Raw genomic sequence first — 27,115 nt, 5'->3', positions numbered from 1 at the left:
AAGTAAATCTGGAGCACATGTTTTGAAATGCTTAGTATTTGAAACTAAGCAATGCCATTTATGCCATTCTTACCTGCAGAGGTCTTCACAATTTCTGAAGTGTTTCTAAGACCCATAAAGTCAAACTGATAGAGTCTCCAAGATTTCTGGTCAGCAGCCTCAACTGAATTTTTTCTCCATCTGTAAATCATTTCCTCTTTAGGATAGCCATCTAGAAATTAAAACACACACATTGCATTTCATTAAAAATGCTGTAAAATATTTTATTTTAACATATTTATGGCTGTTTGGAATATCTAGATTTCTGATTTGTTGCTTTCCCAGTCACTTTGATGATACAATTGAATTAAAGATTTTTATGGTCCACCAAAATAAAACTATAATTCTGACAAAACTATGTTTTCATATTTTTTTTCCCAGTGGAGACAAATTCTGATTGGTTCTATCATCAGAAGCAGATATCTTCAGTGACGAAATTAATGGGAGTAATTTGAGGTGTACAAACAGAAATATACTGCTTTACATATGCTCTGAATAAGCTGTGTAAAATAATAGCATGTTTATAAAAAACCGTATGGAGTAAGATGTAAACAAATGAAAAGGACAGATTATTTTTAAAGTGACAATAGCTCTAATATGATATGAGCTACTATATTTCTAAAGTGAGCTCAGTACAGTGCGGTAAATCAAATTTTTAATCAGCATGAGATTTTTAAAGTGATTATGTCTCATACTATTTCTAAAGGCTGTTGTATTAATGAGGCATCGCCTCATCTCTAAAGCTGAAATAGCTTCTGAAAGTCTTGTTTTATCAATTAGCACCTAACAGTCATAATTAATTTTTGTGGCCACTATTTAATTTCTTTCTTTATTAGAAACTCGCTTTTTCCAATAGAAGCCGAGCAACAAATCTCCCTTTGCTCTAACCACAATAATAGTCCATCTAGAAAACAACAGCAAGCCCATCCCACTTGCATAATCCACTAAGTTCCTATTCATCTAATAATTAATAAAATAGACGCAACTTACAAAAAAAAATATGTCTAGTAAAAATTAAAAGTAGAATAGAGGCAATAACCAATTAATATAACTAATTAATTAATATAACTAATATAATTAATATAAACTAATTAATTAATATAACTAATTAATATAACTATCTCAATAGCAATTTTGAGTTCCGATAAATTTGATATTTGTGTTGCAAAACACTTTCTCTGGTCACAGGGCTACTTCATTCCTGCTTTTCCTTCTTTGTCTTAAGGTTTTGCCCCACTTGGTCAGTGTTACAGTGTATGCCCGGCCTCATTTAGCCCTCTTCCCAACACACCATGAAAAATATTCTCGTATCCTTCTTTTATAATGTTTAGAAAATGACAGTGTGTTACTTCAAAATGCCACATTCACATATTCTCCATCAACATAAAGAGAGAAGTTACCCATAAAAAAGCTAACTAAATAATAACTAAAAGCAACCAAGTCTGCTATTGAATTCTTGTTGCCAAGCAAATTTTACTGCCATATCTGCTGTAATGATCTGAGATTGATTTAAATGTTAATTCTTTTTTTTTTTTTTGCCTGGCAGATTATGGCAGATGAGGCAGAGCTACAGTAAAAGAATCAAGTCTTTGCAGGGTCTGTGAGCCTCGGCTCTACAGCTCAGCATCCTCTGAAATCCCATCCTGCCTCCTAATTGACTGAGATCTCGGATGACATTTCTAACTGAACAAAGTTTACATCTAGATGAAAGCTCTACTTTCTACCTTAGAAACCTTCTCAAATTGGCTTCATTTTTGAGGCTCTGATGCATGACCTGAGTTCACAAGGGAAGAGGCATCAAACAGTCACCTGCCATCACAGTGGATCTGCCCTTTTGCCAGCTGGCAGCAGCAGAGAAACCACTTCCCCGGAAAGTGCTACCAGCATCACAACAGCCTCAGGGTCCTATTTGGATCTGCGAGGGTGGTCTTGCCCTGCGCTAGGGAGGAAATGAAGATACCATCCTGTCCAACCCCCTGAATCAGCTTAAACTGTAGATTTTCTCTCCCTAACTGTTAATTAGCAGGTTTAGCCTCTTTTCTTGGTAATCTGCAGGTGAATACTAAAATATTCCCTCATTAAGATCACACAGAGTGCAGCAAAAAATTAGGCTCTTGAGACGTTGGATTGTGCATAGAGTAAGAAAGAATATACCTGCAAGAGAGATGCTCCTGCAAAAAAATAGCTTCAGAGATGAATATATCTTCAACCATACACTCACAGTTAGAGAGGAGAGGTTTGAGGAGAGAATCTTGTAAATGTCAACCTGTTTCATTTGACATGTTCAAAATTAAATAGTTCAGCCTTGAAACATTTCGTGTGAACATTTTAAAAATTGATACCTTCTAACTTCATTGTGCCTATTTTTTTCTTTTATTAGGATTTTACCATAATAACTGCAGGGAAAATCTTTTAAATAACCAGGATGCAGAAAGAAAAAAAAAAGTTTTAAAACATTATTTCAGGTTGGTCCAAAATGAACTTTTTTTTTTTCAAAATTAATTGCAAAAAAAAATATGTGGCAATTATCCTCTAATTAAACTTGAATTAAATTTCTTCCTGTTTCCTTCACTTTTTTTTTTTTTTTTCCCCCCACCCTCTGGCCACCCCACTCAAAATCCATTACATTCTCTGTAATCTGAGAAACTTGCTGTCATGTGATCCAGGTGTAGATATTTATACTGGTGTGAGAAGCATGTGGTCAGGAATGTATTCAGGAATCCTCATCCTGCAATATTTTTCCAAAACTCTTTGACTAAAAAGAGGCAATCTCAGTTTGAGAATGCATACAGTATTACTCATTTTCTTTAAACAATAAGCAACCAACTTCAGGAGACTATCGTCTCCTTTCAATAACAGTCCCCTTAATCCTCATTACTGACATCTGCTCTTTCAGTACTTGGGTTACTTACATCAAAGGAGAGGGATAAGTGCAAGCGATTCAGTGAGAGTTGTTCAACCTGTTAAAAAACTGGTGTTATGTTCTGATCCAGTGCCAGGTAATTCCACTTTTCAATTCATTTAAGGGATATAACACTTCTTACAGAATAATGACACATCTATTTGTACAGTGTATCACACCTCAGATTCATTTAACTTACAGAATGGAGCATGTCCATTCATTATGGTTCTTATCTCAGTGATAAGCAGTATTTCTTGCATAAAGCCTAATTGCTTCTAGCGCTCTTAAGTGCTTCGTTTTAGAAAATATCAGCTCTGGAGACTTTGGTACTTCCAAAAGAAAATGCATCCTGTACAGTTTAGCCCGCAACACAACTGAAAGTTTATTATCTATAGAAATGTCTGTTTCCTCTCACTTCCCTAGCATGATGAATGGCAGTAAATTACCTGAAATTCATGACCCCATGGCATTCAGCCATCCACACTGAACAAATTGGTATCAAGTGTATTTTCAATGTCAGGTTGCTTTAGGTTATGTAAGAACATCCCTATCAAGTCTGTTGGGGCAAAGCTCCAAGAGGGCTCATTGCCTACCCTACAGTCACCAGAAACGGCACGGAAGGCAGGGGGGGTCTTACAGCCTTCCCAGCTCTGGCAATCTGTGGATTAGAAGTTTCTCAGCCACAAGGTGTATTGGCATCTTTTTTTTCCGCCCATGAACTTACTTGATCGTCTTTACATTCTCCTCATCTTTGGTCCTACTGTTGCTTAATAGCTCTTGGTATCTTCCGTGCGATTTACACATATACGCTACTGTGTCCAAGAATTTTCAAAAGCCTCTTGGCCTTTTGGATTTTTGCAAGGCTAGCACTACAGGCACTTGTAAATCAAGTCAAGAAGAAATTTCAGAAAAGTTATTTATTTATAAGCTCAATGGGAAGTATGCATGTAATATTTCCTGTTTACTCTCACTAAACATATTTTATAGATATTCCAGTTAATAAAAGCAATTTGTACCTTCTTTATTTTACTCAAAGGCTTAAATATATAAATTTCCAAAGGGTACTGCAAACTTCAATTTTCATGATGCAAACACTGCTAAGTAATAAATGTACTTTTTGCCATTTTGGAGGTGGACCTATTATAGCAGAAAGTCAAATTGTCACAGCAACCTGCAAGGTTGTTTGGATTTTGTTTTATTTCTCTATCATTAGTTGAATAATTGAACTGATGTTACTACATATACCACTGTATCACTTAGATATGTCAAAAATATTTAAACTTCATTCCTCATGTTCATACTGCCTCACTTTCTATAGAAACAAGGTGACTTATGCAGAACAATCTGATGAAGTGCTGAAAGTCACACACACAAGTATCACGACTGCAAGTCCTATTGAAATTCAGACCTGAGTTACTCTTTACACTCAAGGCCAGAAACATCTCCAGGCTGGAGGAGAGGTAATTTGCATTACAAGCTGTCAGCTTAAAAACTGTCATATAGACCTGAACCATGTTTGCTGTGAGAATCAGCACTGATGGAAAAGCAGAACCTTCCATGCAACTATTGATCTATTTGCATCTATTACTGCATAGTTTCTCTAAGTGTGATTTCTCTAGCATCTATTACTGCATAGTTCCTCTAAGTGTGATTTCCGTAGCCTTACTGTTGGTTTGGCATCAGTGCTTGATTTTTTGTTTGTTTTTCCCTTTTTTTCTGTGAATATGGGCCCATTTCAGGAAGGGAGTGCAGATGAAAAAAAAGAAAGAAAGAGAGAGGTTGTGCTAAAAAGGACACAACTTGGAAAACTAGTTTCTATCTGCAAAACTTTACTTGGAAATGTATTCTCAAAAAGAGCATAAAGGGGGAGACAGGGAAAAAATCTCTTTTTTTTCAGACACATTTTTTTCCTCCTTCATGAAATCAATTTGTTTATTTTGCTGCTATTTCCTCACACTTACATTGACATATAACAAAGGCAGACTCCACTTGCACAACAATAAAAGATGAAGGAATAATACCACAGGAAAGCTCTGCTCTTTCCTAGCCTTGGGAAAATTGGTATGCTCAGAGCATGCAACAAGGAATTAATGAAAGAAGCAGCAAAGCTGAAAATATGGGAGAAGAAGGCAAGAAAGGAAGGATGGGTTCACTTAAGCATCTGCCAGGAGGCTGATGCCTGTGACAGTGGTATATATTTGAAAGACATAGCTGGATTCTGGGAAGGCCCTACATTTCAGGAGTGTTAGATTCAAAGTCAGGAGAAAGTGTGTTCTGAAAGACAAACTGTGTCACCATCAGCTGCTATTCTGCATGTGCACAGCAGAATGGGATGGAGACTTAATTACTGCAGATGAAGAAGGTGTTGAGAGGAGGACACACTGCAATCAGAGGAAGGTGATGAGCATCCCTATATACTTTATTCATAACCAGCTGCTGCTGTGCACATTTTGCTGGAATTCAGCTTCCTCTGGAGCCACTACCCAGAAAACTCCTTTTAGGGCTAATCTGGATGCCTCTATCAACACAGCATCAGTCAGATGGGGGGAGAATGAAGTCCAGAAATGTGTCCTTCTGAGGCACCCTGCTCGCAAAGACAAATCACATGTTTCCACAGAGCCCCTCTGAGTTCTTTTCTTGTTAGCAAGCTTTGTAAATGCTTCTTCATCTGCAAGGAAACTGCATTTCTTAATCCAATCTTCTCAATTTTGGAGGAAGGGTTTTCTCAGAGATCCATTCCCATAACTGTCCCGTGTTTGGTCTAACTCAGAAAACATGCACGTGTTTATCCATGAGAACTGGCAGGTTCCCCTAAGAAAAAAATGATACTGCCTTACTGCCTTAGTTTTCATGATCAACTTATTAAGCATAATTAGATGGCAAAAAGAGTAAAGTTCCAGTTCAACTAGGTGTTTGTGTGTGTGTGTTTTTGTTTTTTTTTTTCTTTTTAAAGGGGGACGATATAGCAGTTTCACAAATTACTGTGTTTTCACAAGAAACTCATTGGAACAGATTGAAGCAAAAGCAGGAAATGAGAAGAGAGACATTTCATTGTGCTTAAGACCTATGCAGAAGTATGCCCTTGTTGTGTAATGCAGATTGAATTCTCTCTATTCACAAATGAAGATGAATAGCTTTTCTCTCACTCACTTTTTAAAAATTTGACAGTGAAGCATTTTAAAAGACAGCTCTAATAATAATAAAAAGAACGGACATGAAGGCTGTAAAGATTGCTTTAAAACCTGAAGTGATTTATTTTAACAGTTGTAGCGAACTGCATGTAAGTAATAACTACAGCAATTATAAACATTATTCTTTGCCCTATTTGCTTGCACTGGTAATTGGGATCTTATTAACACTATATTAGAATGGAAGAAAATCTACCAGCATACTCATAACTACAATGTAATGGATGTAATGCTGCCTTGGTGTTAAAGGATATATTTTCCATTGAAGAGAATATGGTTTTCTACCTAAAAATGTGCTTTAATATGATTGTGATATCATTTTGGCTGAGAAATAGAAGACCCAGTCAGCATTATAAACAGTATTGCTTAATTATTATTTTACCCTAGACTAATTAGGTTTAGAGGGAAGTGCTAGAATGAAAAACGAAGAAACAAACAAACAAAAAAACAAATACAAAACAAATACAAATACAAACAAATACAAAACTCCAAACAACTTACTGGTACACCTGGTACATTATACAGCAGGACTCATAGCAGCAATGCATGTTTTGGGCCTTCAATACAGAAAGGAGGAAAAGGCAAGTGTTGCTGTCAGAGGCCCTAATCTGGTGTAAGTCCTGAAAGATGCAAGTCCTGAAAGAACGGGTTTTTGTTAACGAGCTCTTGTAGAAGATAAATATTTTCCTCATTCTTTGTCATTCATAGAAGAATTCTAATCTTGCCTCAAAGGAAAAAAAAAAGAGAATAAAAAGACGAGCAGGAAAATAATGTAGAAAAGTAGAAAAGTATGAAAAGGAAGGAGAAGATTCAAAAGAGACAGCAGTATTCCACCAAAGATGCTCTGAGATGTGGATTTTCCATGTGTTTCTTTTATCAGAGAATCCTTTTGAATCCTTTCAAAATTCAAAAGATACTTTTCAAGTATTAGTGCTACAATTTTCTCATAAACAGTCCCATCCCAGTATTCTGAATCACAGGTGAAATGAGTTGAAATTACATTCAGAAAATAAGGCAATTCTTTTACTTTGCCACACCTTTGTACTCTGTTTTATGTTCATCAGAAAACACTTTTTTTTCATTTTGTGTTTCTTTGCAGCTGGTACTAAGGGTGATGTGCTTTTGGAAAATGGTTGTTTTTATCATATTTTAATCCCTATAATTACACTTTTTATAGTCTTGCAAAAGCCTTCACCTTTTTTTAAAAAAAAAGAAAGTCTCATCTTACAGTCTGTCTGAATGTTTTGTTATGTATTTTTATTTATTTACTTATTTTACTGCCTGCTAATAGTTTTATTTGGAAAGCAATTTTCAGAGCCTTGCCTGCAGCAATTACTTTTGCCTATTTCTTTGCAGTGCTCTGGCTAGCAAATTATTGCATTGCTAATTAGAACACCTGCTAAATGTTCAGATTCCTCTGATTTAGCTATTCTGCATCCCCATTTTAATGTCATTAATGGTAAATGGGCTCTAAATGGGCTCATCTTAAACTTAGCATATTGAGAATAAACTACCTTCTCCAAAGAGCATTCTTGCATGGATTAGAATACTTTGAACATATATGAAAACCTTGTTCATTCTTGTTCTTAAATAGATATTTTACTCCAAACTCCTGTTCTTCTGCATATCAAGCAATGCATAATTTTGCCCTTCTTAGTTTTCCTTAATAACACCGCTTTGCAGAAGAAAAAATAAAAAGTGTTGAAACTGTTTTTCTAAGATCAGGTTCTGTCCCGAATGTGTGTGATATATACTTTTGTCTTCTCCACATACTTAGAAGTCTCCTGCTTATAAGCATTGATACCAAAAAGAGATGGAATTTCATTTTCATTTTCTAAATCCCTGTACTGACTTTTTCCCTATAATGCTTCACCTCTCTCTGTCATGAGAGTTAGACCAAAGAGTAATCAAAGACTTTACTAATAATGATGTTTAAATATTTTTTTTGTCTCAAATTTCTATTGCCCATGAGAGGTATGGTGATTCCAGAGAAGCGAAATCTTCAGGAAAGAAAAGGCTTTTCAGAGTCTGCTGGCTCCCATGACACGGTGCCACACCACGCTAGACATTACACACCCCAGGTAGCTATGCATGGAGATGGGAAGCTTCTCCTGAGCCCTTAGCATTCTTGGGATGTGGGAAAGAAACATTCAGCTAGCCTCATCTCTTAGCCCTTCATTTACCTGGATGATCAATTATCCATGGATATTTGCTGAATGATGCTAGGAATTCAAGAGCTAGATATACTGTTGATGAGAGAGCAGCCTCATTATTTTGATCAATATGTGCACTGTGTTACTTAATTGAAAACAAACAGCATAAAATGAATATTTTAGCATTTTGTGTTTATCTAAGAGAATGGACTCAAATAAGACAAAAATCTCTTCTCTTTACACTTTGTAACTGACTAGTAGAAACTATTATGCTTCATTTATGAGTTTATCTTGTCCATTTAGATATGAATTCTGGGCTGGTTCTGCTGAGAGCAGGTTTTTAAATGCTTCAAAGGATTTACCCTGGCTACGTGCTCAAGTGCCATCTCAGGCAAAGGCATTCACCAACAGTTTTCTATATAAATCATGACTCTTAATTCAGCCCTATGAAAGAGGAAGCCAGAATAATAAAAAAGAACATATTAGAAACATCTGGATGAATTAGAACAAGCTAAAGCTCATGTCATCAGCTTTTAAAACCAACTGGTGCTTCCATTTGGACAAATTAGAAAACAAAACTATTAAAAAACACAGCCAAAGTGGAACATAAACCTTACAGCTGTGAAAGGAATACCTGTCAATTCTGCAATTTTTTGGTTTGTTGATATTCTCCACAGCCAGCATGCAGTTTCCGTGATTCAACTTTTGTTGAAGATGCTTCGTAAAGTAGCCCTTTTAAAGCCTAAAGTGCTCATGACTATGCCGGACAGAAGTGCTGCAGGGAGGTGCTGACTAAATGAGTGCAAACACCTAAACTGGAAAATACTTCCCTCCCTGCCTCCTCCCCACCATTTACTAGGGCACCTCAAATTCAGATGAATAAGTGTATAAATTACACTTCTATGTTCTTTAACACCAAGATACATGCATTTAAAATAGCCATAAATCAGTATCCTCTTCTACTGCATTGGATATTCTTTGATGAGAAACAGGCAACAGAATCTTGCCTTTAACCTTTCTAATGGTAATAATTAACTATATCTCCAGTGCAGGACTACAGACATTTCCCTATGACTCTTCTGATGAGGCAGACAGCATTGTTTAGTTTATCCATAACTTTGTTTTGCTGAGAGACGTGTTGAGAAAATGTGCTTTGGCTTGCCTGAAATCATATAATGAATGTGAAAAGAGGCTGATAGAGACTCAGACCATTAGTAATGTAAAAAAATAAGGCTATACATAACCCAAGAAAAATCTAGCTCTCAATCTTTTTTACTCCATGGAAACAGAGAGATATGGAAATAACATAATCTATTTGCAGGATGGTTCTCCCTTTCTTTATCGAGTAATCTATACAAACTTTTTACCTCAACACTTGATATAAGGATACTTTTAACATTGATCATTCATTTTGGGCTTTTTACATGGAAGTGATAGGATCTGAAGATTATGCTAAACATTCTTAAACCTTATCTTACAATTGCTGTTCAATAAATAATATTTATATTATACATTAAGCATAAGTGCAGCTGAAGAGGGATACATGTTACCAGTACAATAATGCAATATTATGATTAGAAGAGTACTATAATCAACATCCAACTATAAGTAACCAAGTTATCCATTTGTACAAAGTACATTAAAAAGAATTGGCAAGGGATATGATACATTTCTAAAGAAAGACAAAAGTTCATATTCTCAGACAAAAACATAATTAGTTCAGCACAGTTGAAAAACAAATGACATTCACAGCTTGAAGACAGCTGTTAAAAATGAAGTAATAAGAATATCCACAGTAGCATTAACATTCACCTGTTTGCCAGCATCAATTTCTTGTGCTAGAGAGACCCTACAATCTAATGTTCCCACTGCAGAAGTTTTCCAGTGTGGGATATGATATTGTGGGTGGACATACTACAAGATCCAATTCCAATTCCAAAAGTCATTGCAGTTTATATATTCAGCTGGCACAGTCTATTTGGCTTTTGACTGCCCTAAACTGCAACAGAATTTAGATACCACCAACCCTTTTCCATGAAACCCACTTCAAGCTTCACAGTAGTAAAGCTTTACAGCTTACAAAAGCTGTGAGAAATGTGCTATTTTCAGTCAACATACTGTTAAAGGAAGTAAGTTGTAAACGGAAGATTACCATGCAAGATCATTATGACCTTTTTATAGGTCTTTTCAGAATGAATGATTAATAAAAGGTAAACCAGCATAATATTCAAACTGAAAACACAGCTTTGTTTCCAAGTACTGTAATTTCATTGTAGAAAAGAACAATCTGCGGTATAAGCTCGGAACTAAATACAACATTTCCTTTGGCTTGCGATTAAGCCAGGTTATCTTATAGAAGATTTTTGAAATACCGTTGTTGTTATTGGCAAACAAATATTTTTGGGGAACACTCATCTTTCTTTTTTACATTATAGTATAACTTGTGTAACTGTAATTATCGGAAAATCTCTCCAAATAAAAAGTCGTTATTTACAACTAGATTCTTCTTGTCAGATTTTTTTTAGTCTATCAGCTATTTACAAAGAAATGAATGGAATCTTTCCTCTATCTGAGGAAAGTAAGTTTCAGATGAACATGATATTTTGGTGAGTCTGATATATTTATAAACACGGTCAATCACATTTAAAAGGCTCTGCCCTGTTTTCCTTTAGATGTCAGCAACAGGATTTTGCTGAATTTGTAAGTATATTAATTTCTCATCCACTAAATTTGCCCTGAATCTTATCTAGAATAATTTGTGGACACCTTGGTTTGACATTTATTTTCCAAGCATCTCAGGGCTGTATTTCTCTAGTCAACCCCTTGCTTTTTCTCAGACTCTAATATTTGCATTTTATTTGATCTCAAGTTACTGTTTAGGGAAATTAGATGATGTTTCTATGTAATGTACCATTGCAAGTAATCACGTCCTTTCTCACCTTTTCAGGTACACATATATTCATCATGGAGACCTTACTGCAATTAATCTGTATCTCTCACTTATATTTCTTGCCAATGTATATTATTTCCAGTACAGAAAACCTTTATTGTGGTTAGCTTTTCTTTAGTTCAGCAATAAAAATCTTTCTAAAGCTGCTAAGGAAACAGACTCTATTTCTTTTCTCCCCAAATCCCCATACTGACTATAAATCTCAGTGTCTTGTATTATACAAGAGGGTGAGTTCTGAGTCTCCTGGTAGCTTCCTTTTTCAAGTTTTGGTCCCAGACACTAATCACGATCTAAATTTCCTCAGACAACAAGTTATTGCTCCTAAGATTGCACAACTGTGGCTGAGCTAAGGCTAAAGAACCCAACTCACCTATAACGTTGCCTAGAAAAATGGAGATCAGTCTTATCTCTCGCATGTATTTCAGTTTTCCATGTAGTGCAATATTCCTAAACTCCCAGTTTCACAGAAAGCTTTGGCTTTACTTGAGAAGTATTAAGATCAATTTCTTCCATTTCAAAACACAGTATTTCCCAAAGTAAGACTGCATGCCTATTACTGCCTGGCTTTCCATTGACATTCTTCCCCTATATATGTAGAATAAAACAACAAAAAAGGAGATATTCAAAAACCACCTGGATACAACCCTACACAACGTGTTGTAGGTGTTCCTGCTTGAGCAGAGGGGTTAGACTAGATGATCTCTGGATGTCCCTTCCAACCTCAACCATTCTGTGATTCTGTTTTCTCCTGTTTTCTCCTGCTTCATTTCTTGCAAGCCAACATTTTTGTAGCAGCATGCAACACAGTGGACTCCTGCAGCCCCAAATCCTCTGAACTCCTCCAAAGCTCTTCCAGGGCAGCAGGCCTAAGCTCGTTGGTCTGAGAACATGGAGGCTACAAGGGCACACCAAGCTTTGCCAAAGCATCCTTACCTGCTGCCCCACAAGGAGCCAGCAGCCCTATATCAGCTTCCTAGCCCATGGTTGAGTTTCAGTGAAATTGCCTTTCTTGTAGCAGTAATAATGGCATATTGTCAGTTTTGCAAAGTAGTATCCAGCTCCTTTCAGCATAATTTGTTTGGCAAAAATGTGTGTCCATGTTGCTGAAAGAAAATATTTATCTACATTTCCAGTTCATGCGAAACCTTTTCAAAAACATAGTCTTTGTGTGTTTATATTTAGACAAAAGTAATCCCATTATAAAACAGTGAGTTTCTTTGTGTAAGATCTTGATTGAGAAAATTATTATTTTTATTATTTTTTGGGACAATTCTAGTCTTAGCTTCTTCTTAAATCCCCATTATTCTTAATTTTTGCTAATTCTCATAGCCTGGCACAACTTTCTGAACACTGACTTCCTGTTCTTCTGAAAAATGCATTGCTGCCTCTATTCCAGACCCAATATAAATCATACTGACAACTACTTAAAAAAAAAATCCCAAATCGGAAAGTCAGAACGTCAGCAGTTTTTGCTTCATATGTCTCTGGGCCAAGTTACAGTAATTAAATCTTTTTTAGCCTGGTTTGCTTAGAAAATCAAGCTTACGTAATTATATTCCTTGTGCATGTTTCTGTGTGTGTAATATGCCCTTGCCTCAATAACTTTTGAACTCACTCACCAATTTTAGTGAAAACTAACCGAAAAAGTTACGCCTCAGAGGTATTATATTTTGTGAAATGAAGCTCTCAAACAGGGGAGACATTTCCTTTTAATGCCCCTAAAGAAGGAAAAGGCTTCAGCCTTATTAAAGCTCAGAGCTTGCCAACAGCACTTATCCTCCCGTCGCATGTCCTTGGGATATTGGCCTTCATTATTTTCCCTGCCCCTGCAATCACAAGTGCTGCTGACACTGGGAACACGGTGCCGAATGGGATGCAGTTAATGCCACCAGCCACTCAGATGGCTGAGAAGACTGAACCAGCAAAATAGGAGTGCAGCAGAACACCTGTTCTTAAAAATATATATGTGAACTCATTCAGTCCTACTGCCCCACGCATTTCAGAGCTCAAAGTCCCATCAACACTTCTCCTAACATTGCTTATAAATTCCCTTATGGTGCTTTCATCACTTATTTTTCTAGCAGTGCTACTTATTTTAGGATCCCTCCCAAATGATCTTTTGCTACTTCCACTCACTAATTGGCTGACAATATGTTTAATTGGGCCTTAGGTGGCTGTACTTGTCCAGGGACAAATAGGGCATCTCATTCATCAGCCTATCAATGGGAGAAAATCTGTCATCAAGGGACAGCTTTCAGGACTTTGCTTTCTACTTCTCAGCAAGCATATGTTTTTCAGCTGCAATAGCTGACTGCCCTGAAGTGATATTTTTTCATGCCACTTACTTACATTCATTAGAAGACGATTCAAAATGTGCCCCACTCAGATAACCATTGACACCAAGTCTTCTACACTTGCATGACTTTAATCCATTTGTGTTTCTCTTGTTATCTTAAATTATTTCTGGATTTTCTTTCCAGACCCATCTAGAAAGCTAGCATTTGTTTTCCCTGAAAGTATTTTGGAAAAGATATGTGTTTTGACTACATTTTTTTTCCAGTTCTCTCCTAATCTTTCTGGGTATTTAAAACACAGTGTAAGTGATCTTCATTCTGTCTGCTCACTGAGGACAGATTGCTGAAGATGCTGGAGGCAGCTGTTATTCAAAATGTCTCCAGTGCTGGAAGCCCTGCCTTGAAACACACATCAGTGTTCCACTGTGGGGGAAGCATGACAGCCGGACAGAGCAAAGGGATTTGAGTTCAGTGGGCTCAGATGGTTGGTCTAAGGCTTTAAATCTTGAACCATCTTTCCAAGGCTCTGGCACCAACCGAAGTCAGCAGAATCACACACTTTGCTGCCACAGACAGCAGACAACTGCTTGCTTTGCCTACTTTAGAGCCTTCTTGTTGCCAGGAGTAGGATTTTAAAGCATGTAAATCAAGATGGCAAGAATGAGAAAAAGGAGTAAAGGCTACTCTAGATCCCCAAATATGCTGACATTATGTGTCAGAACAAAGAGAACTGAAAGGTGAGAAGGGCACAGGAGACAGCCTCTGTTTTCACTTTGGACCTAAATTACATTACGAGAAGAGCAGGATGAAGTTCCAAATGGAACATGAATGAATGAATATGTTGAAAACTTTTAACCACAAGCTACAAACTTGAAAACTTTTAGTCTACAATAAGACCTCCCTTTCTTGAATGATAGGCCAGAGGCAGTTATTCAGGACTAGTTTAGTAATAATAAAATCATGTTTCTCTTCCTTCTCTAAAGGAAAAAAGAGAAGCAGCTCCACCATCCACTCACTGAAGCAATGTCCTTGGTTGCACAAGACTCCCTCTCCTAACTGAGCAGTTTCCTATTTCTTTTGAAAGAGACTACCAAAGTCTACTACTGCTTGAATAGTCTTTTTTTTAATAACCATATATAACTTATATAGACTCACCCTTCATTTCAGCACCCCCCATATGTGGATGAATAGCACAGATATGACAGATAAATTGCTTCTACCTTTTGTTATTCAGTGGTAGAGACAAGATGGGATATTCACTCAGCTTCTTTTACCTTGGGGAGAGCACAAGGGTGAAACTCAATATTTTAAGGTTTTATTGACCATTTTACAAAATTTCAGTATCTTTCCCTCTTTCTGATTACTGAATATACACTGCCATTTGCTCCTCAGTGCTTTCTATTGAGATATATGATGTTTTTGAGCCTCTCAGCCATTGTGTCATTAAAAGAAAAGTATATATTTCTCATGTTTCTAGAGGTGCTAATTAGTAAGCCAGAGATGCTAATTAGCTGTAGTGTTCCTGACTTCAGAACATCAGGACTGCACATGTGAGAGGACACTATGCAAATATCCTCTCTATAACTACTATTTTCTGCAAAAAGATTTTTTTTTCTTTTCTTTTTCTTGATGGCTCATACAGTTCTGGTGCTTGGAGATCTTTTGGTTTGCTGCTCCTTATAAAATGTCATCACATCTATGGGGAATTACTTTGGTCATATATTTCTCCTTATTTTTTTATGAGATTTGATATGGGTGAGAGTTATTTATAGAGGGTTTTAATGGCTACAGATGCTTTGAAGAGATCATTTCAGGAGGCACATTTCTCTTTTAACTGCACAGAAGTCAAAAATTCTAGGAGTGAAAAGTCACTTTTTCTGACTCAGCATCTGATAGTAAGGCAGCATCTGATAGTAAGGCAGCATCTGCTGCTTGTCTGTATTATAATGAAGCCAAGCAACACCCTTTAAAGCTGGCTATACTTTGAATTATGTCATATGGAGAGGTAGATATTGATGCTACATAAGCTGCGTAGCAGCTTACTTTAACTACGTGCCATGTGTAAGCACACTAAGGTGTACATTTCAACTACAAAAAGGACCACAAAGTATAACTTAATACGGAATGCTTGTAGCAGATTTTGCTACTTAGGGAGTCACAGGGAGATTGGGACTGAAGGCAGAAATTCCTTCCAGTCAGCCAAGTACCGACAGAATTTCAATTAAGCTCTATAAAAAAAGAAAAACAAACAAACAAAAAATTAAAAAACAACAGCAACAACAATTGAAAAACAACAGCAAGCAAAAAACAACAGCAAAACAAAGCTGGGAACTTTAAAGGCAGTTACTGACTTGACTGCCTGTTTTTAAATATCAGAGAGAATGTGCCGACCATTGTGTATTTTTTGCATTCTCTCTAAATATGATAGTATAATCAGAACACTTTCAGGGAAGTGCAGCTGCAAAGCTAAAACTGTCCTATGGCTGGAGCACAGGATACTTTATGGCAGAGCTAAGATTCTGGCAGTGATGAATCAGTTCACCCCCAGAAGACTTTTAAGACTTAATTATGCCTTGCTCATAAGAACCAGGAGAGGAAGTGCCTAGCTATGCTATTCCAGAGCCAGCACTAGGAACCCACCAAGATTCCATTCCCATTTCTCTTTGGCTGAAGAGGGCAGTAACTTATACTTCTGATTAAGATTTGCTCTTTCAGTATTTTCATTCTGCTGTTGGCTGAGAAGCCAAAGACCTTGCCTGTTCCCTACTCCGGGGTGGAAGAAGACAGGCATGTGGTTACACTGAGTTTGCTTTCCCTCTCCAATCTTTTCTACCTGTGCAAGCAACTTGCCAAGGACACAGAGATTCTGGCATCAATCTCAATTCGGAGACATCAGTCTCTATTCCCAGAAGCTGTAATAGGACACCTTTGTAGATGCAAACACTTGATGCACAAGAAGCCCCCACACCCACCAAAATTACACCACCATGATCCTCATGATTGCTGAAATGTAAAAAATGCAACTGAAACTGAACATTACAGTACCCTACATTTATAACATACAGAATGGGCAAAGACTTCTGAATTCCCTTGCATGTGATTATAAAATGAACATTACCATGAAAAAGAAGTTAGTAAAACACAGCAATGAAGATATGCAAGATACCAAATTAGTATTTCAAAAACAAACAAACAAAAACTTCATAGACTGTAAGGGACAGGGTGCTCTAAAAATTTTTCCATCTCCTTCCATTCTCCTACTGCACATAATTCCGTAATCTTAATCACACTACAGATCAGTTTTGCCTAATATTTTAAATAATAACAAAAAGTAATGCTTTTGTAAATCTGAAAAAAAAGAGTAGTGCTTTGCTGTAACAGTTGGGAATTTAAAAACAGTATTCTGAGTTGAGAAGGAGCTCAATCCTGCATTTTTTCTGTAAGTCTTTATGTTCAAGAAAAAGACCATGCAGAAGCTTGGTGCTAAATTCAAAAAATCTATTCAGTTTGAAGGAAACATCACTGCTTGCATGGCAACTACTTGTTTCAGTGAGATGTCAGATACTGTTTAAAATGAATAGCCTGCCATTATGGCAAGGTGTGATTCAAAGCATTCTTGTTTCTGGGAGATCTGACAAAAGACTTCTTGTATTCCCTTTGCCACATGTCACTGAATTAACTACTTCCTGAGAAGAAAGCACATTTCTGTAATAGACTAGTGTGTAACCTATATGGATCAAAGGCCAATTTTGCTCAGGCTTTCTTGGTTCTAGGAAGTCACTCATGAGACGCAATTGAGTGAGTCTGTGAGTCATGCCTATTAGGCTAGAGACAGAACAGCTCTTCCCTGAGACAGCACACTCTTAACTTTGAGTCAGTCCCATACAGCTCCAGTGTGCCTCCTGCTTTTCATGATGGTTTACACTCTTAAACCCCTTACTTGGAGAACAGATCTCATTGATGTGAGTATACTCAATCTACTATAAGGAATTATGCAGATATTCAAGACCTTTGCCTCTAGGTGATTCAGGTGTGCAGTAGAAATGGAAGACATTTGAAATACTTGTTGCCAAGCGTCTTAATTCTATTACCCACTGCACACCTACTCTACTACTCGAGGGTGATAATCTAAAAAATCTCACCAATTGCTTATTCAGTATCTGTGTTCCCCTGCAACAACACTGATGCTTGGCCAGTAAATTCCTTTCATTTCTTCAGTGCTGACCAGCACAATGCATATCTCAGGCTCTAAATTAAAACTGTCAAGGTCCAGGAAAAGACCAAGTGAGTTCAGTGAAAACCTTTCTGTCCAAATGGCTGCAGTAGTCAAAACAAAAACAAAAACAAAAACAAAAATGAATGAAAGGTTTAAAAAGAGTAAGAATGGGAAAGTCATTTGAAAATGCAAACAACAAAACACACTGTCTACTGGAACAAGGTGCTCATCTTCAATCATTTTACTTAAAAAAAACGAGAATAGAGGAAGCTCTTGAATGAATGATAGGAATGGTTGGATTCAGAAGTGACCTTTGCACATGAAAGGAGATTTAAAAGTTTGGGACTGTTTATTTCTGGGAAAATAAAAGCAAACAAACAAACAAAACAACAACACCAGCAAAATATGAAAGGTGCAGACAAAAGCTTTCAAAATATTGAGTGATATCAGGAAAATACCATGACTGCTCCTAGGTAAGTTCCCACAGAATACAAAAATAAGAGACCATGTTATTAAATTCGAAGGCCGCAAAATTAAAAAAAAAAAAAAAAAAAAACAGAATTATTTTCTAATGAAGCGTGCAGTTACTCAATAAAATTCATTGCCCAGGGACAGTTATTACTGAAGCCATCATAAAAAGTCCAAAAACATTAAACCAGTCTACAGTTTAATTCAGACATATGCATGAAGAGGTTAAGAAAAACAGAAATCCCGATCTCTTTCCAAGCTCAATGTAACCAGAAAGTTTTAGGAAAGACTTTTCTCTCCAGGTGGGTGCAATACTGTCTAACAAAGCACCCCAGGGTCACCAGTGAGGAAAGGAAGGCAAAAGGGTTTCTCTCTCTGTCTTCCAGGACAAGTACAAGTGCTGAAGGATTCGGAACCTTCCTCGGCCTTTTGGCTTGAGCTACGTCAGATAGTGGAGGAGCATGCAAATCACCGGGCCTGTCCTTTCATCGCCAGGTTAGCCTCTAACACATCTCTGTCACTGCCTCAGCCAGGTGAATTTAACCTCACTGAATTTAACCCAGCTGCGCAGACCTGGCATGGGCAAAGCAGCTCTGCCAGACACCACGAACCTTGCAAGGAAGCTCAGGTCTATGTCTTAACTGTGCATCCGTGAAACAACAACCAGCTGATGTGAGTCCTCTCTCCTTAAAGCAATTTCAGTTTAAGGTGGAAGGCAAGAACAGCAGAGATCAGCTTTTGATCTGACCAGAATTTTGGTCTAATTCAGACTTATGTAGAATCCATAAACTTTACGTAGGCAGAGTCCCAAATTAATAAAAATATTTGTTTTTCTCTTGCAGAGCTTTTCAGAAACTTAATGTGGTTTCTGGTGCTAAAATATGATGTTGGAGCTGATGACATGTTTGGGTGGTCCTGTAATTTCATTACTTTCAATAGCAGAGGACTCATGTTTAAAAAGTGCTGTTTCTGCTGTTCTTGTACACTCATGAGGTGTGAGCCAGGGCAATTTTATTCCTTGTGATATTAAGTACAGTTAAAAGGGTAAGTTCTTTTCCAAAATAGCTTGGAGACAAGTTCATTCTTTAAGTGTTCTTCACACTTTGCTGATGATGCATTTCTTGTTTATGTCTGGGAAACAAATATGTCATCAGTCTTGGATCCCACTACACTTCTGCTGAGTTCTCCATCCTGGACACTGTTCCAACAGTTATGTTGTAAATCATTTCTCTGCCTCAAGACCTTATATTTGCAAGGTCAATTGCTACAGAAATGATGATTACTATAAAGCTGCTATGTATAAAGTGGCTGACAACCACATTGCCCTTCAGCACTGACTGCATGAGGTGTCTACCATATGAATTGCTGCATCAAAAAAAGAAAAGTGTAGTTAACCAGAGTACTATTCATTCTACTGCACACTCCTGAAGAGTTAAAACTGGAGAACAACAGTCCTATGATTTCATCTCTGGTGTTAATATTAAGCAAAAATGCATCCAGAAAAATCTTTCAAATGAAAACTTTCACAGACCTAATATTGATCGTGGCTCATAATTTTGCTTCTTCTCAGCTATTTTTAGATAAATGTGCCTTTACTGCACATTTTCATATTTACAGCTGGAACCCAAGGCTGCATTCTTTATCTGCTATAGAAGAATGAAATCTAGTTTTTCTTTTTTCAGTATAAAGCTGCACAAGTAGAACAATTCAAAATTTCACAAGGTCATTCTGAGCCTTTCTGAACTGACATCCATTTCTGTTCCAGTAATGCCTGCCCCTTCTACGGCTCAGGAAAGCAGAGGAGCAGATTGGGTAACAGCAACGGTTCCCTTTACACATGGGAACCTGCTTGTCTCCTCCTTCCTCTCCTTTTCAGGAACAGATCAGGAGAGAAAGCAACACAGAAGAGAAGTGATTGGCTGCAGCTCATTGTGGAAGGTCAACAGGAGAGTCAGGAGCAGAAAGGAGGCCTTTCATGTCCCAAGCCACCTCTGCTACATTACATTGCTTATCCCAACAAGTAACTGGTTTCTGAATATGCGATTGCATACCTGAGATGATCCTTCAAAATGTTGCAGTCATGTTGTTAGATATGTATGTTTTAGGGTCCATACATTATCCAGTTTCTTGACACTAAGGCTCATAGCCTTCAATACATGGGTTTGTCTGGTGATGGCTGAACTTACTAACAGTTCTCTCTGTACGTGACCTGCAAACTGGCTTGCTGGACAAAGGCCTAATATAGCACCCTCAGTCATCGCTTCTTGCTGTGGTACTGAAGTTATTAAAAGGCAAGAGGTGAAAGTCAGCATTTGCACCTTTCAGAACCATGTCTGAAGCAGGAAGGGTTTGGGAGATGTTTCAATGATATTGCTAATAATGGCTGTAGGAAGAGAGGACAAACCCATACTTGCAAACACAGAAAATTATGTTTTATGCATCCCAGATACTCAGGAATTCAGCTGAATCCTGGCATGAGAACTTATGAAAAGAACAAGGATCTGCTGTAGGAAGTAGTGTCATTACTGGGCTAGGAAAAAGTGGAAGGGAGAAAAACACAGTTTGTGTTCTGATATGAACGTGACATGGTGATGTTCTAAGACTTTGCTTGCAAAGCTTAGCCCTTTGATGACTTTAGAGGCTTTCCAATACCCAGAGAGCAACTTCTACTATCAGATGTATAAATACAAGATATTCATTTGACACTGCTATCTTTGTTGATGGGAGATAAGTTTCTTTTTTGCATCGAAAAAGTCTCAAAATGCAGTGGATATTTCAGGCAACAAAGATTAAGCTTCTGCCATCTTCTGCAATTATTAAACCTCAAAGATTTACATAACATGTAGTTAATTAAAATTCACTCTTAAAAATAAAAACCACAATCACTGATTAAAACAATAAATACTTAAATTATGTTATCAACCATCTTTCCTCACAGAACACAGCACGTCTACTATATTTGGCCATATGTAGTTTCTTCTACAGTTCCACATTTCATGGAGGTTTTTTTTTCTTATTTTTTTTCCTTTTTTTTTTCCTAATTAATCACTAATAAAGTCAAGGCTAATTTTCCACCATCAGATTTTTCCAACTATTTCATTAATAATCCACTCTATTCTTAAAGAAACAAAGCAGCAAAAACAGATGCCATCTTACACTGTACCTTGGGTTGGGACCATCCAGTACAGACCAAACCTACTGCAGCCTCCTCACAACTGGTACCAGGAGCACAAGAGGAGTAGGACAGACACCTCCAGGCTCCAGGCTCCTCAATCACCATATCCTAGATGCCTAACTAAATGGTTTCATTTAATCTCGAATGACTAAAAACTTTAGGACACTGTATTACACCTATTTGAATGGGCCTTGAGATATTATTGAAAAGTTAGTAAACCTTTTAATATGGTCCTGATTGGGCATGTTTCTAGTTCTGAGTTCTCAACTTTCTGTTTGCCATGTCTCACTTTTGCATGTTTGTGCTCCTTGGTCCCTCCGCAGCTCTCTGACACCACTGCTTCACACCCTGAGGCCTTTTCAGCTCCACTTCCCTAGCCCTGGCCCTCCTTGCATGAACTTCCCAGGACTCACTTGCTTGGCCCATCTGATCTCTGTCACATTTTCCCTGCTCCATATATAAAGGCAGGCAAAGCCAACCAACCTGACAGAACTTGCTGGTGTGGGGTCAGACACGACATTTGCTGCTGGTGCTACTACTGCTCATCAGTCTGGAAGCAGTGGGATTTACTGTGTTTTGATTTCCCGTAGCTTAAGGGAGAAGCTCAGTTACTGCTGCTGCTTTGTTTACACAGTAAACTTTAGATTTTCCTCTCAGAGCCAAATCACCCTGCATGTTCGTTGGGAAAACTAAGCAAATCCTACTTTTCTTCTTAGACCCACAAGAGCCTTTTGAGAGCACAGGACATCAACGACAACAAATGGCACTAGGCCTGCTTCTCTTCCTGTGATAATTTCTGAGCAAAAGGATACCATAATAATGAAAAAAATATTGTAATGAATTCAGAGTTTACAGCACACAGCAGGGACACTAACATGATGATGTCGCGTTTGTTGAGAAACATGGTCATTACAAAAGCATTATTTTCCAGTAAAATATTTCATACACATAAACACATAAAGCAGCTGGAAAGAAAAATCAAATTCCATTTCTGTCTCAAACCCCAGCAATAAACGGCTTCCTTCAAATTTGAGAAGATAGATAAATCTAAAGAGAGTCTTGCATGCAGTCCTGAGCAGGTCTTAGGGATGCCTGATTGAAAATAACATTTTATTTTCAGGAGAGGATGGGATGAGTCTGGGAACTGAGGGTGGTATGTAGAGACTTTCTAAGTCATTGGCTCAAATAACGGTCAAATCATGACTAGTCCCTGCTCCCCTTTGATGGCTGTTGCATATACAGTCTATGACATGAATTAGTCCTCCCCATCTTCTTTTGGCATCCTCCCAGCTGGCACAGTTCCACCTGTTTTATCTGCCAAGTACTATCACAGGGTGACACAAGGCAGTGGCAGGAGGGATGCCAATGACTTCTTTGTCGTTGCTGGATTTTTGGCCTTCTTTCTTCTGATCCAGGTGGAAGTTATATAACTGGCAGCATAGGGAGACTTCACTGCTCATAATGCACTATTTCTATAGAGGACAGGGGATTTAATTCTGTTATTTGTCAGCCCAAGAGCTTTCAGGAAGACTAAAATTTAATCTAAAAATATCTCTTTTCTCAACACAATTTATTTTCACTTATAAAGAAAAATAAATCCTCCTCTCCATAAACAAGCTGGTCTTTGAATCATTCATTTGAGTGATTTGTGGATTATTTACTGTTGACCAGATGTAGGAGGGGAGTCTGTGATGAGGGGTAATAAAGCCATTGAATACCTATATTTCATTAAAATTGAATGAAAGTTACTGACAGCTGCTGAACCTCCTCTTGGAGACTGTAAGATGGAGCTGCAATATTATTAGGGGTGGTATTTATACAAGCTCAGTAGGAAGACTGCACAGGAGCAAAAGCACATGTGGCACTTCCAAGTGAGAGAAAAGCTTCCTCCACCAACAGAGTCTATTATTGATTTTATAGCAATTCTTGCCTCAAATTCTCCAAATGAAAATATTACATTAAAAAGACTTTTATCAACAGTGCAGTAATCAGTCTCAGGAAACCTGACCTCTGTGAATGCTATAGATTTATCTCTTTATGCAGTGGAACAGCATCATATTAAAGGCAAGAGAAGCACAGAGTAGAGGGTCTCAACAGGATTTGTTTTTCATGGAGGGAAAATAAAATGCAGTTTAAATCTTTGACTGTTTGGTGTATCCTTTTGAGGATGCAAAATGAGATTTGATTCTAAAAGAAAAGGCAGAAGGGCAGAAAGGATGACTTGCTTCTTAATCATGCTTTCTGCCTTCTGAATTTCCATTCATTCCAGTTGCTTCTCATAGTTACGCACTGAGTGACTGCAGAACATTTAGAATTATAGAATCATAGGATCATAGAATCACTAGGGTTGGAAGGGACTTCTAGAGGTCATCTAGTCCAAACCCCTTGTTCACGTAGAGTCACCTAGAGCATGTGGCATAGGATTGCATCCACGTAGGTTTTGAAGATCTCCAGAGAAGGAGACTCCACAACCTCTTTTGGCAACCTGTTCCAGTGCTCTATCATTCCCACGGTTAAAAAATTGTTCCTTAAGTTCCTGTGGAACTTTCGGTGCTTCAGTTTATGTCCATTTCCTTTTGTCCTATTGCTGGCCACCACTGAAAAGAGGCTGTCCCAATCCTCCTCACTCCCTCCCTTAAGGTATTTATATACACTGATCAGATCCCCTCTCAGCCTTCTCTTCTCCAGGCTGAACAGGTCCAGCTCCCTCAGCCTCTCCTCACAGGGCAGATATTCCAGGACCTTGATCAGCCTCGTAGCCCTGCGCTGGGCTTTCTCCAGTAGATCCACATCCCTCTCGTACTGGAGAGCCCAAAATTGCACACAGTACTCTGGGTGTGGCCTCACCAGGGCTGAGCAGAGGGGCAGGATCACCTCCCTTGATGGTGCTCTTCTTGATGCACCCCAGGATCCCATTTGCCTTCTTGGACACAAGGGGACATTGCTGACTCACGGTCAGCTTGTCATCCACCAGGTCCTTCTCTGCAGATCTGCTCTCCAGAAGGTCGGTCCCCAGCCTGTTCTGGTGTCTGGGTTTATTCCTCCTCAGATGCAGGACCTTGCACTTGCCCTTGTTGAACTTCATGAGGTTTCTCACCGCCCAGTTGTCCAGTCTGTCCAGGTCCCTCTGGATGGAAGCACAGCCCTCTGGGGTTTCAGCTACTCTTCCCATTTTCATATCATCAGCAAACTTGCTGAAGGGGCACTCTGTCCCTTCATGCATGTCACTGATGAATAAATTCGACTGGGCCAAGGATTGACCCCTGCGGGACACCGCTAACTACAGGCCTCCAAGTAGACTCTGCGCCACTGATTACAACCCTCTGAGCTCTGCCATCTAGCCAGTTCTTTGATGTGGGATGTTTTTATCTTCTCTTGTATTTTTTGCCTGATACCTACAAGATCACCAAACTAGAGTTCTCTGTGGTTCTGTCATTCTATATAGACCAACATGAAGTCAAATTCACACTATTATGACCTTAATTTTTATTTGCCAGGAAGACTGGTTTTCTGCTTCTTTTAGCTTACATCAGCATTTCTGTGTGCTTCTGTTTTCCCTTCAGTATCCCCAGTCCTCTTCCTTTCATGCTCATATCACCCATCCCATCATGAACAACATTAAAGTTATAGTTTTGCCAAGCGGAATTGCCTGAAAGATAGCAATAGTACCATTTTCTATGTCTCCTACTAGCTACACATATAAAATACTCACCCTGTTGAGACAAAAAAAAAAAAAAAAAAAAAAAAAGCCTTAATAGATGCACGGATGCTCAGTATCACTCTGGATAAGCTTAATTTGACATATAAATAACACCTGAGAACAGTTGTAACTAATGTCGTAAGTATTAGAAAAATTAGTTCCAGGAGAAGAACACTATGCTAAATGAAAAATATTTGGAATCTTACTGGATTTGTAGAAAATTACAGCTTATTTTTCAGGAAATATGAATTAAAAATGATTTCTATGGCACTACATTGAGGCTTTGAATTTCTGTTTACTCTAAGATCACTTAAAAAATCTGGGGAAACAACAATTGTATTTTGAATTAATTCTACACTTTTCAAATAAGCCATTTAAACATATTTGCTTTTCAATCAAATAATTTTGATTATGCTTTGTTCTAAATTGAACTAAAAACACAGAGGAGAGCCAAATGCTCACATATGCATGCATAAGCATATGTATTTATGTGTTTCCAGAAGGAAGCCTCAGATGGCACCTAATTTTCTGCTGATGAGGTCCCTGCAATACCTTGTGGCTAATCAGCAGCCAAAAGGATATTTGTCTGGGTCATAAAGCAAAATTCAAATGGGAGAGTCTTGTTGCATTCGACTGTGTAATAATTAAAGCAAGACCTCTCTTCAAGGATATTGGATCACTTGGAAATGATGGCTACCTTGGAAAGAGAAGGCCGAGCTTCAGCAAGATTTGATTTTTCTTCCCACGACACAGAGCACAGAGGAATAGCTGAGTATTTTCATAAAAAAAAAAAAAAAGAAAAAAGAAAAACAGATCATCTTCACAATGCTTCCCACATATAATCAATTGTTAATTCAGTTACATATAAATTAATAATAATTATGCAAATTTATAGAAATACTTGAAAAACACCTGAAGGTATTTTAATGTGTTGTGATTAATAAATTATTCTTAATTGTCAACAAATCTTCAGCACAATGACACCATCCAATACATTTAATTGGCATTTAAAAATAAAGCACAAAGCAGCTTTGGAAATTTACCTCAAAGGATTAGCTTCTGTGATTTTTATAACAAAATCTGTTTGCTTCCCATGAATACCCACCAGAATAACCTCTTTAAAATCAGATTGTTTATGCGATAATAAAAGCTTAATGTGGATGCACACACAAACTGGAAGGGTTGCAGCTGAAATATTTGATTTCTCACTTCTTATTTGATTTTCAGGCATACAGACAGAAAGGCAAAACAATGCTGAGGTGGTTTATGTAGCAAAAGATATTCAATTAGTTTTTCCTAAGTGAAAAATCACTTCTTATGTTTTCTTAAAGGATTCATTAACCATTACAAGTAGCAGACTGATAAAAATGAAAATATATTCATAAACTATTCATAAGAACATATCTATCATATTAAAAGTAGGAATATATTTTGTACTAATCATTATGTATCCAGGCCATCAGTGATAAGTTAAAAACAGAAAAATTACTCAACAACTTCAAGAATCCAATGTGAGCTTTTACTTCAACTTTTAGTATCTTTGTTTACTCTTTGTTCTTGGTTTTAGATCTCCCAAGAAGGACTTTAAGTTAGTTTTGTTAAGGAATATCTATTATCCTGCTCTGCTGCTCAAGTAACTGCTAATGCTTATTGATGCTTTTTTTAATGTAGTTTCTCAAAATAGATGTAATAGATATAAATAAATGCCTTATTACTGACATAAACACTGGGACAAATTTGTCATGTAAGTCCAAGAAGAGTTAAATGCCAGCAGCACAACCATAGGCTGTGGCTAATATCAGTTGTGTATCATGCGTGATAATATTAATTCAGTATGAATGTAGGTTAGCACTGAATGTTACTGTATAAATGCATGCTTTCCTTCACTGGAATGCTTAAATTTGGTCCTGAACTCCATGCCACATAGGTATGGGTCAAGGCCAATCTGCTACAAGACTGACCCTTTCTATCTCCTGGAATTGTTCCTGATGAGTAATATTTCATCTTGGAAGGAGCTCCCATGGCTAGGA

At 37.7% G+C, this 27,115-nt stretch overlaps 1 protein-coding gene across 1 annotated transcript in view; it reads right to left on the bottom strand.

Annotated features, from left to right (window-relative positions):
• GABRG3 (gamma-aminobutyric acid type A receptor subunit gamma3) overlaps positions 1 to 27,115 on the bottom strand; it is a 311,230-nt gene that overhangs the window by 46,715 nt on the left and 237,400 nt on the right. The window contains exon 6 of the mRNA XM_088530388.1: positions 74 to 211. Within this exon, the coding sequence (XP_088386514.1) occupies positions 74 to 211 (138 nt within the window). The remainder of the gene's footprint in view (positions 1 to 73; positions 212 to 27,115) is intronic.

Source organism: Tinamus guttatus, unplaced genomic scaffold (genome assembly GCF_059628265.1).
Source record: "Tinamus guttatus ecotype Peru unplaced genomic scaffold, ASM5962826v1 Tinamus_guttatus_pri_ptg000369l, whole genome shotgun sequence".
In the NCBI taxonomy this organism is placed as follows: Eukaryota; Metazoa; Chordata; class Aves; order Tinamiformes; family Tinamidae; genus Tinamus; species Tinamus guttatus.
This window is presented reverse-complemented; position numbering and strand designations above follow the sequence as displayed.